Source organism: Hippopotamus amphibius, chromosome X, assembly GCF_030028045.1.
Source record: "Hippopotamus amphibius kiboko isolate mHipAmp2 chromosome X, mHipAmp2.hap2, whole genome shotgun sequence".
Lineage (NCBI taxonomy): Eukaryota > Metazoa > Chordata > Mammalia > Artiodactyla > Hippopotamidae > Hippopotamus > Hippopotamus amphibius.
The window spans coordinates 32,674,790-32,689,549 of NC_080203.1; the positions used below are offsets into that span (position 1 = coordinate 32,674,790).

The following is a 14,760-nucleotide window of genomic DNA, read 5'->3' on the forward strand; positions in this document are numbered from 1 at the left end:
AAACATACCTGGCCTCATTTTATAGATGAGGTGAATAGTTAAGACAAAACTGAGTACCTTGCCTAGGGTCACATAGTAAATAAGTAGCTGAGCTATGATTTGAGCCCAGGTAGGTCCAATTCCAAAGTCCATGCTTTCCACTAAACCTTGAGACTTCTCTCATTTTTTTAAATAACTGGGCATGCTGGAACGTGAAAAACACAAGTGCTTTGCTTGTTACTTAATCATCTCGTTTAATCCTCACCTCAACCGTATGAGGCAGGAAGGGATGTTTACCACTGTTTTGCATATAAAGCATCTGAGGCACCGAGAGACTAAAGAAGCCCTTGGCTAAGGTCACACAGTGTGTGATAGTCCTGGAATCTGGAATCTCTGCTCTTAATACCTATGCTCTAGAGGACTGCTGTTCAATAGAAATATGATATGAGTCACATGTATAATTTTAAATTGTCTAGTAGCCACATTAAAAAGTAAAAAGACACAAGTGAATTTTAATTTACTTAACCCAATATATCCAAAATATCATTTCAACATATAGTCAACATAAAACAATTGAGATATTTTACTTCTTTGTACTTAAGTCTTCAAAAGCCAATGTGTATTCTACACTTACAGGACATCTGAATCAGACTAGCCACATTTCAAGTGCTAAATGGCCACCTTTGGCTAACAGCTATTGTATCGGGTTGGGTAGCTCTAGATCTTGATGTAGAGGCTAAAGACTGAATAGAAGAAAGAAGAGGAGCTTTGGTTTTCACTGACCTGCAGATGTGTCCTCAAAAAGGTTTTCCTTTTGGTATACTCAAAGTTGTTTCTCATCAGAAGATACAGAAGTGCAGAGGCTTCATTCCTGGTTGAGCTAATCTTTGACGTACAGCACTTTAAAACCTCATAGCAAAATGCAGCACACATGTTTACCCTTCCTTTGAAAAAGGCCGAGGGAAACTAAAGAACAGGAAAAACATAAATATCTGAAAACCCAACCATAAAAATCAATCAACTATTAAGTGTCAACTGTATTCTCGCCTAAAACTATGCTGGGTACTTTGAAGATACAAAATCAACATAAGGTTAGGGCTCCGCTCTGGAGAACCCAAACTAGTTAAAAACATAAAGACCAGCATGTATTAATGACAAAACGATGCAAGTCAGTATACAAGTCTCTAACCAAATGTGAGTTATCTGACTATAAATGCTACGGATCTAAGAAAGGCTCACGATGGTCTGGAAAAGAAGATAAGTAGGTTCTCCATAATATGTATTAAATTAATGAATGACTGAAATGATGAATGATTGATGGGTCTCAATTTGGGCCTTAAAAATGGGAAGGACAATCTGTATTACTTACTTTTGCTTTATATCTAAACAGTTCCTTATACAAGAGTGAGTCAACAAGTATCTGCACTCTGGTTATAATAAAACTTCAGTTGGCCACACTGTCGTATCAGCACTTTTCGTTCAAGGCTACTGTCTCCCCAGTCACTGCTGTGCAGGTGTGAACGTGTTACACCAGTTCATTTGTAACTGCCGTGCGAGCACAAATGGATGCACCACTTGTGGTCTGCTCAAAAGAAGAGCGGCGTGCAGTGATTCGTTTTTTGTGGTCTGGGGGTGTACCTGGTGCCGTATTTATTGAAGACTTTGTGCGCAGTATGGAGAAAGCGTTTTGTCGCGAAGAAGTGTATATGAATGGACAGAAGAGTTCAAGGAAGGTCGCACAGTGTTAGCCATCCGGAAGGAGCCGCATTCACTTCTGATGAAGAAGTGAAGACAGCAGCGCATTCATGGCTTGCAGCTCAGCCTAAATCATTTTTTCATGAGGGAATATGAAAGCTTGTTGACAGATGGACAAAATGTATTGAAAAGCAAGGAGATTAGGTTGAAAAAGGATGTATTTGTCTTTTCTAAAAGTGAATTAAAATAAATTCTACAGCCAGAATGTGGATAATTTTTGACTCACCCTCGTATTATGAACTTCCAGATGCTGAGATAATTATACCAGGAAGCTATTTAGCACATACAGTTGATCTTTAAACAAAATGAGGTACAGATGAAGTGTACACACACAAACATAAACGTGTGCCCTCTATTCATCAACAGTACTGATTAAAATACATTTTGGCATAGAAAAAGAGTACAAAAGTGACGAATCCTCAAAACAGGCAAGTGGCTGCTACTTTGAGAATGTTTTCACTCTGTTTTGTGGAAAATATACATATAACATAGGCTTATTACAATCTTTCATGTTTACATGTCTAGGCAAACAAGTAGTAAGCTGCTCCAGGGTACACAATGGATGTTTCTCAGGGAGGGTGAAGCTAGAGGGCCACCCTTTGAAAATTATTTCTCGGGAACAATGAATTTAAACCCACATTCTAGGAATCTATCTTCTTTTTATCACCTTAACACCAAGTGCAATGCTAAGTGAATAATGAATGTTTAATGAACGTTTTCTAGTTGGCAATTGAGAGATCTCATCAATAGTCTCACCGGATTAAACCAAATCTTGTTGGGCAAGATCCTGCAGTATGAACATAAAGGAAGGGAAGGCACAGCTGTAGCGTACTTAATCCGCTATGCCTTCTACCTACATCACTTCCCTGAGCGGGCGATAACCAAAATCAACAATGATCTCGTAACTGCCAATTCCAATGGACTCCCTTTCCACCTTATTAGACCACCCTGTACTGCATAATGATGCTGAAACTCTTTTCTCCTTTGGCTTCCATAATATCCTTCTTTCCTGCCTTTCTTCCGACTTCTGTAACTGCTGCCTCTCATCTCTATGGATTCCTCTTCCAACCCCTTCTATGTTGTTTTTCTCCAACACACTGCTCCGGACATTTTTGTTGTTGTTCTTCCTCTACATACTCTCCAGGGAAAAGTAAACCACTCCCACGGTTTCAACTACCGCTGGTATGCGGATGATCTGTCTAGTTCCCTATGTTCCAGCTAAACCGGGCCTTTCAGTTCCCAGAATTTCAAGCTCTATCCCAACTCCAGGCCTTTGCACGTGCTTGTCCTTCTCCCTAGAAGGTTCTTCCTTGAACTTTTCAAACGGCTGGTCCCTTTTCATATTTCAGGTCTCTTTTTAAAAGTGACAAACCTATCTAAAGGATCTCCCACAAATCATTATTCTCTATCTCACCACCTTGGTTCCCTCCTAGAACTTGTTACAATGACTATTTTATTTACTTGTTCATTTTCTCTCCGTCCCTCCCACCCACTGAAAGCTTCAGGAAGGCAGAGACTATGCTTCCATTCTACTTTTTAAAGAGACTCCCCCCACTTGCAACAGTTTTCTTAACAAAAATCTAATTATGTTGCTTTCATGCTCCCTGATGCCTAAAAGATGAACTCTATAACTCATAAGATGAGGACACAATCATCTGCTCCCCATCATTTCCCCATCTGGTCCTCTTCATTTCCTCTTTTGCTGAGTCCATACTATATCCTAACTCCAGTGCTGCAGAGAAACTTTTCCTAAATCAGTGTTTCCCGTCCTTCTCTGGTTCACCCTCAGTTCTCTGTATAGACTTCTTTTATCCTAATGGTATTTGTGGATGTGCATCAATGTGTGGGTGTTTCCCTCTACTGGACAATGAGTCCTCAGACTGTATCTCTGACACAGTGTCTGACACCAGTAAGTACCTCCCAGTAACTTTGTTAAATGAATTATTTCTGAATCTCTTTCCCTTAGTTTCTTGTAACATGCTTGCACTGAATTCAGTTTTCCATTTATTTCTTTACTTACAAAATTGTATTAAAGTGAGAGAGTAGCACTGACATATATACACTACCAAATGTAAAATAGATAGCTAGTGGGAAGTTGCTGCATAATATAGGGAGATAAACTCGGTGATGGGTGATGACTTAGAAGGCCAGGACAGGGAGGGTGGGAAGGAGTCGTGGGAGGATGGGGATATGGGGATATATGTATAAATACAGCTGATTCGCTTTGGTGTACCTCAAAAACTGGCACAACAGTGTAAAGCAATTATATTCCAATAAAGAGCTTTAAGAAAAAACGAACAACAAAAAAAGAATGGCAATTTAAAAACAAACCTTCAAAATCACCTAATTTCTGTATCAATTAAAAACAGTAAACTGCCATACAATTAATGACAAAAAAGTTTTCCATGCTCAGCTATCCTATTACACAAATCAGTTAACTGAATCTGTCTTGTTGGAGTTACACATACCAGAATGGAGGTCTAGCCTGTGCCTTTCCATAATTTTAACTCCATCTTGGTTTCTGATGCTTTTAATTATGTTTAAAAGCTATCAAAACAGACCAGAAATAAATCTTTGCTATCTGTTTCAGTCGTATTTATTCCTAAAACCCTAGTCTGAAGCTTTAGTTTGGATGAGGTAAATGGCCTGAAAATTTAGAGCCCACAGATACAATCGGCACTGAAAGGAAGGATTCATTCATTTGAACGTGTACTGAGTGCCCACCATTTGCAAGATACCATACAAGACCCTCGGGTTATAAAACGGTCTCTGCTTTCAAAGTGCTTACACATGAGTGCACGCACAGCTTACATATCTTCAGCACGATAATACTTTAAAACGAAGCGGAAGAGAAGGAAAACTGGCCACTGAGGAGCCTGCTGAAAAAAGAAAGGAATGACAAGACAAAATACAAAGCATGTGCTGATTTGACGGAATTCCTGGTCAGGCTTTCTGTATTCTGCTGTTCTATATTAATATTTACAAAGGCAGGATTTAATGGCTTCATTATCTGAGGTTTGGAGAGATCATCACAATGATCCCTGTTCCCCTTCCCTTCTTGCCATGAAGCAAGGCCACTCACGGCCACAAAGCTTTGTTGTTCTTACCTTACTAATGAAAGCTCGCAGTGAGGCAAAGACATGCTTCAGCGACACTTCAGACTGCCCATTTTTAAGAAAAGCAAGATGAATATCAAATACTTTTTTCATTAATGGGTTGTGGCCATCATTGTTTAAAAGTTGGCTCTACAAAACATGAAAAAAAATTTGCAGAAATAGTTGATGCCGCTCCCCCTAGAATGAGAGAACAGGCTTTACCAATAACCTGTTTATCGAACCACTGCTTGAAAAATAACCATAAAAAGTGTAACATAATCGAAAATCATCTGTGCCATCTTTCAACTTGGAAATCTCTCAAAATACTATATAAACTACATCTATACTTAATTCCATAATTTTAAACAGATGAAAAAATTCTTTTTCCAGTATAACACAGCAAATACAGAACTAGTATGGGAATAGTATTTTCTGTTAACCTAACCATATTGCTTCTCAATTGAGAAATAAGTAAATTAAAAAATGGATACTTTGTCTCAGAGACAAAGTAATGTAAGAATTAAGGAAAACATCAATTCTATTTTAAAAGTATATTATCTAATCTGCTTTTAAATGTATGTCTGGTATATGTTTAGCCACTAGTAACAAATTAAACCCTCTATGAGTAGAGATAATAACAGGTAACACAACAGACTACGTAAATGCTTACATGTTCCTTGTAAATAGAGATATAAGGAAAACAACAAATTGTAGAGAAGATTTGTTGGTTTGTGAATCTTTAAAAAAAATGCATTGGTTAACACCTCCAGCCCTGCTCTCGTAGCCCTCAAAAAACTAATTACCAGGTTATAACTTGGCCAAAAATAGCACCAAAACACCAAAACAGTATGCAAACTTGTAACAGACTTAATGGTAACGCTGATAGCCAGAATCCCTGAATGGTGTTCAATCTTTCTGGCTCTTTCCTGAGTCTACTTCCAAGCATGGGGTAGTACTTAGAAGCATGGACTCTCGTGGTCACAGGCCTAGATCAGAATCCTGATTCTACTACTAAGCAGCTAGGTGACATTAACTTCCCTGTGAGCCCCAGTTTCCTCATTTTATTTTAGTTTTTTTATTTTTTATTTTTTTTTAATTTATTTATTATTTTTTTGGGGGTACACCAAGTTCAATCATCTGTTCTTCATTTTAATATGGGAAAAATAACAGTATCTATACCACAAAGCTAGTATGAGGATTAAAGGTGAGTTCATATTTATACTTTTAAGTTTATTGACATATAATTTGCATACCACAAAACTTACTTAAGTATATGATTTAATTATTTGTAGTATATTTACAGAGTTGTGCAACCATTACAAACCAATCATTCCCATCATCTTACAAAGATCCTTGGTGCCCATTTACAGTCCCCTTTTCCACCTCCAGCCCCACAATAAAAAAGTGAGTTAATATTTCTAAAGCACTTGGGATAGTGCCTGACATCTACCAAGAGATGTATGTTAAATAAATAAGAAGCATCTGAATAGGAGGAAGGAATAGAATGCAAACCTTGAGACCAAATGTCTTATTTACTGGCACAATAAAAAATGAATTGGGGCTGTATTTTAATCAGAACAAACAATACTTCATAAAGGGATTCTGCAGCCTATTTCTTATTAGTATCTAATTCAGTTTTCCCTGATAAGCCTCTCTGAAAAGCACAGGTCAGGTTTCCATAGTAAATCTGGAGGACTGAAGCAATTAACTGAATTACTTAGAGAAGGGGGGAAGAAAAGAAAAAAAAAATCTGTATAACTCAGATGAAAAGCCAGCAAGAGTTTTCACTTTTGAGTTCTCCCACTACTGTTACCCTACATTATAGCTACATAGTCTTTACTTTTCGAGGCACTCTCGCATCCATTATCTCATTTCACACCTTCGACAACCCTGCAAGATAACTGCCTTTAATTTCTTCTTCTTATTTTTTAAATCCTAGCAATGATGATTTGTACCAAGAGGCAAGCATCTGAGAAAAACCACTAGGCACTTGACAAGGGAAGCCAGCCAACCAGCCTGCCTGGACATCATCTAGCTTAACAAGACATCTCATCACAACGGGTGTTTGGATAAACTGACTCAATCATAATTTGAGCTAAAAATTACTGGATATTTTCATAAAAGTGTGAAAGAAAAGTGTTTTTAAACACAAAAATAAAAGAGAAGGGAAATCACGGGCAAATTAGTCCAATCTTCTCATTTTATGCATGCGACACATGAGTCTCAGTGATTCCCCAAGGTCACACAGGAGCCAAACTAGGTCTGCCATCCAAGTTTCCTGACTGCTCACTGGGGGCTTTTATACAATACTAAGCTTCATCTGACTAGTTAGTTTTTGCATAATATTTTCTTTGCAATGACACCGACTGAATTCTACCTTGAAGCACTGGGTGAAAAATGATATGGTATCTAGTACTGTCAGGGAAACTTCAGTAGCAGTATTGCCTTCAAGAAGTGCCTGATGGAAAATGTCTGCTTCAGTTGTTGCAGAACCTGGGATTTAAAAAAAGAAGGAAATTAAAATTGCCCAACACAGAGATTCACATAACAGTTTTTGAATGATTTTCTCTCCCAAAAACTCAGAGAGAGATAAGCAAAAAGAAAGCAGGCTCTCAATACCTGCAGACTTAATGAGTTTCACTGTATTTACTCCTTAATCAAATATGGTCTGGGTTAATCAAGTCCACTAATTTTTACTTCAGCTCTGTATCAACAGCTCCGCAACAAATAATTAGGTGCCCACTTCTCTGAAGACAAAATTTCCACGATGAACTATGGTGATGTAACTAGGAAATAACGCGGGAGGAATTTTAGGCTGTGCTGTTAATTATGTGTGCAAAAATGAGAAACTCATAGAAATGCAGCTACATTACATACAGTGGTGCCCTATGGCCAGGTGTTTTCAATGATGCCAATGATATGAGAGTTGTTTCTTAATCAGGAGGAAAACAAAACATCTGGGCCAACTGAAAGACAGGTTTATTAGACTGATATTTTTACAAGTGACAAAGAGCAAAGCGCAAGGCTCAGACTTGTATTTTTTTAAAGGTCTTGAGTCTATTAGCTCAGGATCCATCTGCTCAAGACATCTGTTTTTATTATTAGTCCTTATTGCAAAGCCAGTTCTGCTGCTTCCTTTAATGCAACCTCCAAAGGACTGCATGGAAATGAACATTTTCTCACTTTCTTTTTGTTAATACTTGCTTTTCAGAGGATAGCTTCCACTTACATAACCCTCTCTAGCTTCCTCCTTGTCCTATTCGACTTGTCAATACTTCAACCTGTGTGAAACACACCTTTGTCAAAATGGTATTTACAGTTCTTTGATTTCTTCGGTCAGCTCAGCATGGGTAATCCCTTAACATCACTGAATGAACAATAGTAACTCTAAACAAATATTATGCATACTATTATATTAAGATGCCATTATTTGCATTAAAGTAGGGATAAAGGATATTGAATGTAAAATAAGAACAATAATTCAATGGGAAAAATTAACTTCCTACATATTGAATGAAGAAAAAAACCCACCATTTCCTAAAATTACTGAAAAATCCAAGCATATTTTATCATATATTCACATATGATGAAATCACTGTTCATAAACAGATATGCAAATGTATCTATGTATGGGAAATTATTTCCAACTGTATTGGGGATTTATGCCAGTACCTCTTTAAGACTAAACAGTATTAATATCTGTTTCACATGGGTACCCTACCACATTTTTTCACTTACTGTGATTAAGTGTAAATGAACTTTCCAGGCTACTAAGATGCTGAAGCCGGGCCTGCATTATTCCTGATCTATTTCTCAGAGCTGGCATGGTTTGCGATTTTCGGTCTATTCCAAAGTGTTTTGACATCCAGGCATCATGCACCCTAAAATAAATGTTAAAGTTAGGAAATGGAGCACTCTCATAATATAACTCAATGTTAGATTTTTTAAACTAATAAATGACTAGGTTTCCACATAAACACTGTGCTATGTTCAATATTTACTTGGCTTAAATGAGGCATCACTGGACATTGTATGAAGCTTAATGCATATTTAAAATAGCTTATACTATAAGAATTCAAGTAAGGAGTTTAGAGAGAGTTTCTTACTTCCCTTCTTCTCCTCAAGAATGTCAGAATAAAGTGGACAACACTCCAATAAGATTCAGTCTTTTCTCAGGAGGTAAGGAAAGGCAAGAGTCAGAGAAAACAGTGAGAGGGATACTCAGAGTTGACATGAGGCAGGAGAATTCCTGGAGTTAGATGTTTAAGAATGAGTGCCTATCTAATGTTTCTGGACCTGAGTTAAACCTAGATCAGAAATTTTTACTCTATAAACATGTCTATTTGCACATTTTTCTTTGTTTTCCTTCAATTTTAAGGTTCCATTAAAAAATTACAAATGGGTAATACAGGAACTAAGGAAGAAAAAGAGTTTGTCTATCCTCTAGTAAACATAAAGGGTGGGTCGGCAGAATCTTACAGGTTAAGGTTCACGGTGGTAGTTACCATACCACTTCCAGACCAGTTCCCAGTGCTGGCAAGACAGTGGAAACGATCACCTGAATTATCAGGATGTTCCAGAGACTCAGCAATCAACCCCATCCGAGCTGCCTCTTTAGTTTTTGGAAGTGCCATGGAATTTACTTAAAAAAAGAATTCTATTTGAGTTCCTTTAATGACTAACTCTACCCCTGAAAATTCATTAATCTTTTCCTTAGGGTCCCTCAAACATTTTCTTAAGTATTTATTTCACCAAGACTTAAACAACAAAAAGAAGAAATAAATAATATGTAATGCATGTCCCAATCCCTGTTGGGGATTTCTATTTACATCTGTAACTGAGGTGAGTACTGACAGGTTGTAGATAAAAGTACAGACCTTACAGTTGTCCTCACTTTACAATTTCCTGCCTTCTCCTGGATCTAGCCCTTTCTCACATCCTTCAGAAGAGACAAACATCTGTTCTAGGATTAGAAACTCTGTATATCAGTCTAACCATTGCCCTTTGGAAAACTTAAAAAATGTATCAGTTCATATCAGATTAATTTCAACTTTGAGTTGAAACACATGAAATAAATCATGGGTATCAATGTTAACTCAAAATGAATCATTATACATGGCATGATTAAGACTGCCCTCTGTTGGAAGAGAAGAAAAAAAGTGGAAATTGCAGTGCTATGGGAATTACCTTGCTATGTTTCTTTTCCCCATGTACCTAAAGTGAAACAAACATACTCTAGAAAGAAAAACAATAGCATGTTAGTAAGATATTACCAGACTTTGCATTTTAACAATACTTCAAAATTCATGTGTTACAAAGAATGGCCCATTTCAAATCATATTACAATAATATGTTTTGATATATAGATATAAATATACAAATAACTTGCCATGTTATATCTTTCCACATTTACCTGCTACAATTACATCAGCACCAAAAAAGCCCCATGTCTTCATACACAATTCTAATAACAAAGTTTTAAAAAAACCTGTCAATGCAAATCATCCTTTGTGCTTTATAGTGTGTATCACAGCAAAGGTCTCTAGCACAGACATTAACACCTAAAAAGGTTCTTAAGCCCTAAAAATTGGGGCAATTGCTACATTTTTGGTAATGGCATTGACATACTTTCTAGTACGAAAATCTCAAACGCATACAAAAGTAGACAGGAGAGCAAACTAAACCCCACACAACCAGCACCCCACCAGCTTCAACAATTATCAACTCATGGCCATTCTTATTTAACTTCTACCCCAAACAAGTCCCCTGCTCTCCCTCCACACTCCTTACCGCCTTTATTTTTTTAAGTAAATCCCCAACATTTTCATCAGTAAACATTTCAATATAATTAGAGTAGTTTTTTTTTTAAATCTTAACTGTTTGCTGCCATTTTCTGCAAAATTTGGAAAGACAGTTTTTATGCACTGATTACCCTCTTTGTGTGTTTTGGTAGACACATGCACACAAAATCATATATGTGTACTATTTATTTTAAAATTTCTTACATTTCATTCTAATTTTTCTTTTAGCTTTCAATAATGATGTAAAAATAGCTCAGCATAAAATACAGGAACAACTTCCCACTTGCACCTAGGAAAAAAGGCTAGATTTTTTTCCCCTAAGTACCTTGCAATGAAGACACACACACACACACACACACACACACACATTTCTGAAGTGGGTAGAATTACTCAGCTCTACATAAGGGTACAAATTCTAAATTCCAACATTTAAGCTGCTCCATTAAGCCAGCAACTGCTCTAAATGAATGATTTAGGACAGCTGATGCCACTTCCAGTTTTCCAGATCACAGAAAGACTCCTGATGGTCTGCAAAGATGACCTATTATTAGCTAGAATTTTCTATAATATCACAAGTATTTCATCCCCATGTTTTTCCTCTATGTGCGAAGAACTTGTATGTCAGCCTCTAAACTATCAAAATAGTTTAACGTTTCCTACATTATTAACAAATATGTTGTTGAAAACATAAAATGGGTAATATTTTATTATGCATAAAAGCTCCCAAAAATAAGAGGAAATTTTATGAAAATAAGTTAATATAACTTACTCTAGAAGTATGAGAATGTTTATGAGCTCCTGGGGAGATACTTTATTCCAGTAAGTTAAGAGTGCATCTGAAAATGGAATGAATAAAGTATTAGATCTTGAAACAGCATAGGTCTTACAGCAAATAGCATAATGAGCTCCAAAGTACCAATAACTTAGTTTCAACAACCATTAATTCTCAGCCAACTGTCCCACCTATATCCTCCCCTCTTATCTCATCTCACTGCTCAATATCCACGCTGTATACTTTTGAATTAATTCCAAATACACCGTTTAATCTGTAATTATTTCAACTTCAACAATCATTTTTATTGATTTTATAAATGTTCTTTTGGATGGCTTATCATCCCTGAAGACAGAGGAAGGGAAGTAGACCTGGGGTTTGTTATAAGCTTCCTTAAATTTTATGCAAGATGGTGCGTTTATGTACATTTTTTCGAAGGCAGGGTCAAGCACCTTTGCCTGCTACTCCAAGGGCTCTGTGAACCAAAAAGTTTGAGAACTTTAAACTTTAGAGGAAGAGACGGATAACCGCCTTTTTTCCTTTGGATTATAAATCGTGAGGTCCTGGCAATATACAAACATACACACACATTAATAAAAATAGTTATTTCAGATATAAAAGTCCCTTAAACCTATCACACATACTTCTCTTTTGAGCCGTTCCTTTTTTTTAACTTCCAACACACTCAGACTTTTTAAAAAGGAAAAATATTGCCCTCACTTAACCTTCCATTCCTTTTTTATCCTATTCAGATATAGTTAACCCCCTCAGCACATCCACTTCTAAATTTAGAAAACTAGTAGGGATAGCAAAAGTAGGCAACAATGTAACTGCCAGCACAGCGAGAGCCTCTGAACAGAGAGATGGACCACTAGACAATGCTGGCTAAACGGAGGGATGACAGGTAGGGAAGAGTGTGCGGGTTTACTTTATTTCCAGTATACTCAAGACCATGAGTATTGACAGTTTTCAATGATTATAAAATACTGATTGTCAGGAATAAAGATGCTAAGATAGGGTCAAATTAGATTGGATTCAAAAAAAAAGCTAGCGCCGACTCCCGGTCCCACCCCGCCCCCGCCGCGCCGCCGCCCCCCCCCCCCCCCCCCCCGTAACGGTCAGCCGCGCCGCCCCCCCCTGTAACGGTCAGCCGCGCCGCGCCCCCCCCCCCCCCCCGTAACGGTCAGCGGGGTGGGGCTCTCCCAGAAGTCACTGCGTTTCCGGCGTTTCCGGCCTTTCCTGCCGCGGACGGCTCGAAGGCACCATCTTTTTTCTCCCGCTCACTGGCTTTTCCCCGCCAAAAGGAGGCCCAGGTCGCCTTTCGGCCCCCAAACCCAGCCCTTCCGTCCACCCTCAAGCCATCCTGATCCGTCCTCGCACCCGCCCTGTGCCCTGAAGGCTCTTCACAGGTCTGTAGAAGGGGTGAAGCTCTCGTCCCGTTCGCGGCCTTAGCTGTAGCCAGCAGCCCTTCCGCCCTTTTGTCGGCGGCGACTTGTCTCTACTGTTTCCCAGTCCCAGCCAGGGAGACGAGATGCAGGCAGGGAAGGCGGGTGGAGGAGACAAGGGGAGTGGTAAGAGATCTCCCTCAAGAGACGAAATGCAGGTTGGCGGGGGTGATACGTCTTCTGATGATTTCAAAAACACCTGGCTAACGCTCAAAGAGCTCCACGGCAGAGAGCTACAACACCTACACGGGGAACTGAACACTTTGAGGAAACGATTGTCAGATGTAAAGCAGAGGGGCTCCACAGCCAAAATTAAAGAGTTGAAAGAGCAACAGAAAGCCCTGCATGGCACTATCCGTGACCTGCAAGATCAGTTAAATGCGAAAACATGTGACCGCTGTTCAGCGAACGAAACATACAGGAATACGTTACAGCAAGAATTTTATGTTATCCAAGAAAACAGTTTGAAGTTTATTGCTGAGCTCACGGCAGAGAGGAATACATTAAGAGAAGAAAATAAAGAGCTTTTGGCAAGACTAAAAATGCGCCAGCAACAGTTTCGCCCTTCTCCTGATAGTGATGACGACTACGTTCCTGGCACTCAAAAGAGCATGCCAGTTGTTACAGTGAAGGAGCCTGCGCCCCGCTCTCAGGTGCCTCTGCCCATCAAAGTGGTAGAGCAATCAAACCCTGAACAGATGACATCTGGAGGGGAAAAGGAACAGCCAGGGAGTTCGAAGGCTCCAATTCCATTTTATAGTCAGGACCCCTCTGAGGTGGCAGAGGCCCCTCTGGAGAAGACTTCCTCTAAGAGCACTAAGCCTACCACAGGACGCAGTGCCAAGCGGAAGTCACCTGCAGGTTGTCCTTTAACATCTACACTTGGCACTCAAAGGGAGAATGAACTTGATGATGACTTTCAGGCTTCCTAAAACCAAGCGTGCCCGTCCACAAAAGACATCGACCAGCACACAAGAGACCGCCAAGAAGACGACCGCCAAGAAGACGACCTCCAAGAAGACGACCACCACCCAGAAGGCCTCCACCCAGAAGGCCTCCAAGAAGAAGACCTCCAACCCAGAAGACCTCCACCCCAAAGCATGCAGCTCTGATTGACCTCTCTTGGAGCCCTTCTAGTTTTTCTGCAGGAGAAAACCCACAGTATCTGAAACTTCAGAGGAAAATATGCCTAGTTGTAGTAAAAACATATTTAATCCTTTTATACAGAGAAAGGACACAGCCCCTAAAACTCCTTTCAACCCTACTTTAAGCTCTAGTAAGAAATTAGTGACTGGTGTTGCTCAGTGCAACGTTGGATTTTCGCAGAAACAGAGCTGCAGCCAGAAGCCTATCAATGAACAATCGACTGTGAGGAAGGATACTACTGAATCTACAGGTGCAGCAGTGCATGGTTCTGATGAGCCACAAGGTGAGACCAAGACTTTCATTTTGGAGTCTGCAATAAAGAGGAAGACTCAAGGTACAGTTAGAAAGAAGGAAGTAGCTTTCCTTCCTCCTCTCTCTTAAGGAGACTGCTTTTCTTTTCCAAGAGGACAGTCTTCCTGTCAATTCAGACTGTGTAACTAATAACCCCTGACTCTGATACACTTCTCAGAATATAGTATACAAAGTAATAAGACCTAAGTATAAATTGGGCAAATGACTAAGACTTTGAAACAGTGAATTATTGCCAGTTAAAAAAATTCAGGTACAAGCAGAGGAGGAAACTCATTCTTTAGAATCCCTCTACTTCCATATAAACGTGTAGAGGTCTACCATCTTTTTGTTGAAATTAAGTTACTACCGTTTGTGAGCCAATAAAAAGGCCCCCCCCCAAAAAAAGCCAAGAGAAGACCTAAAGGGTGTGGACTGTAAGAGTTCAACATTTAAATGCATATAGAGTAACAAAAGTG

At 39.0% G+C, this 14,760-nt stretch overlaps 1 protein-coding gene across 3 annotated transcripts in view; it reads right to left on the reverse strand.

The window, feature by feature from the left end:
• The window catches only part of DOCK11 (dedicator of cytokinesis 11), a 181,314-nt gene that overhangs the window by 43,138 nt on the left and 123,416 nt on the right, over positions 1-14,760 (reverse strand). For all 3 annotated transcript variants that reach the window (XM_057719162.1, XM_057719161.1, XM_057719163.1), the window contains 6 exons: positions 11,400-11,466; positions 10,017-10,064; positions 8,568-8,710; positions 7,207-7,322; positions 4,842-4,979; positions 763-945 (listed from right to left, as the gene is read on the reverse strand). In XM_057719162.1, the coding sequence (XP_057575145.1) occupies positions 763-945; positions 4,842-4,979; positions 7,207-7,322; positions 8,568-8,710; positions 10,017-10,064; positions 11,400-11,466 (695 nt within the window). The remainder of the gene's footprint in view (positions 1-762; positions 946-4,841; positions 4,980-7,206; positions 7,323-8,567; positions 8,711-10,016; positions 10,065-11,399; positions 11,467-14,760) is intronic.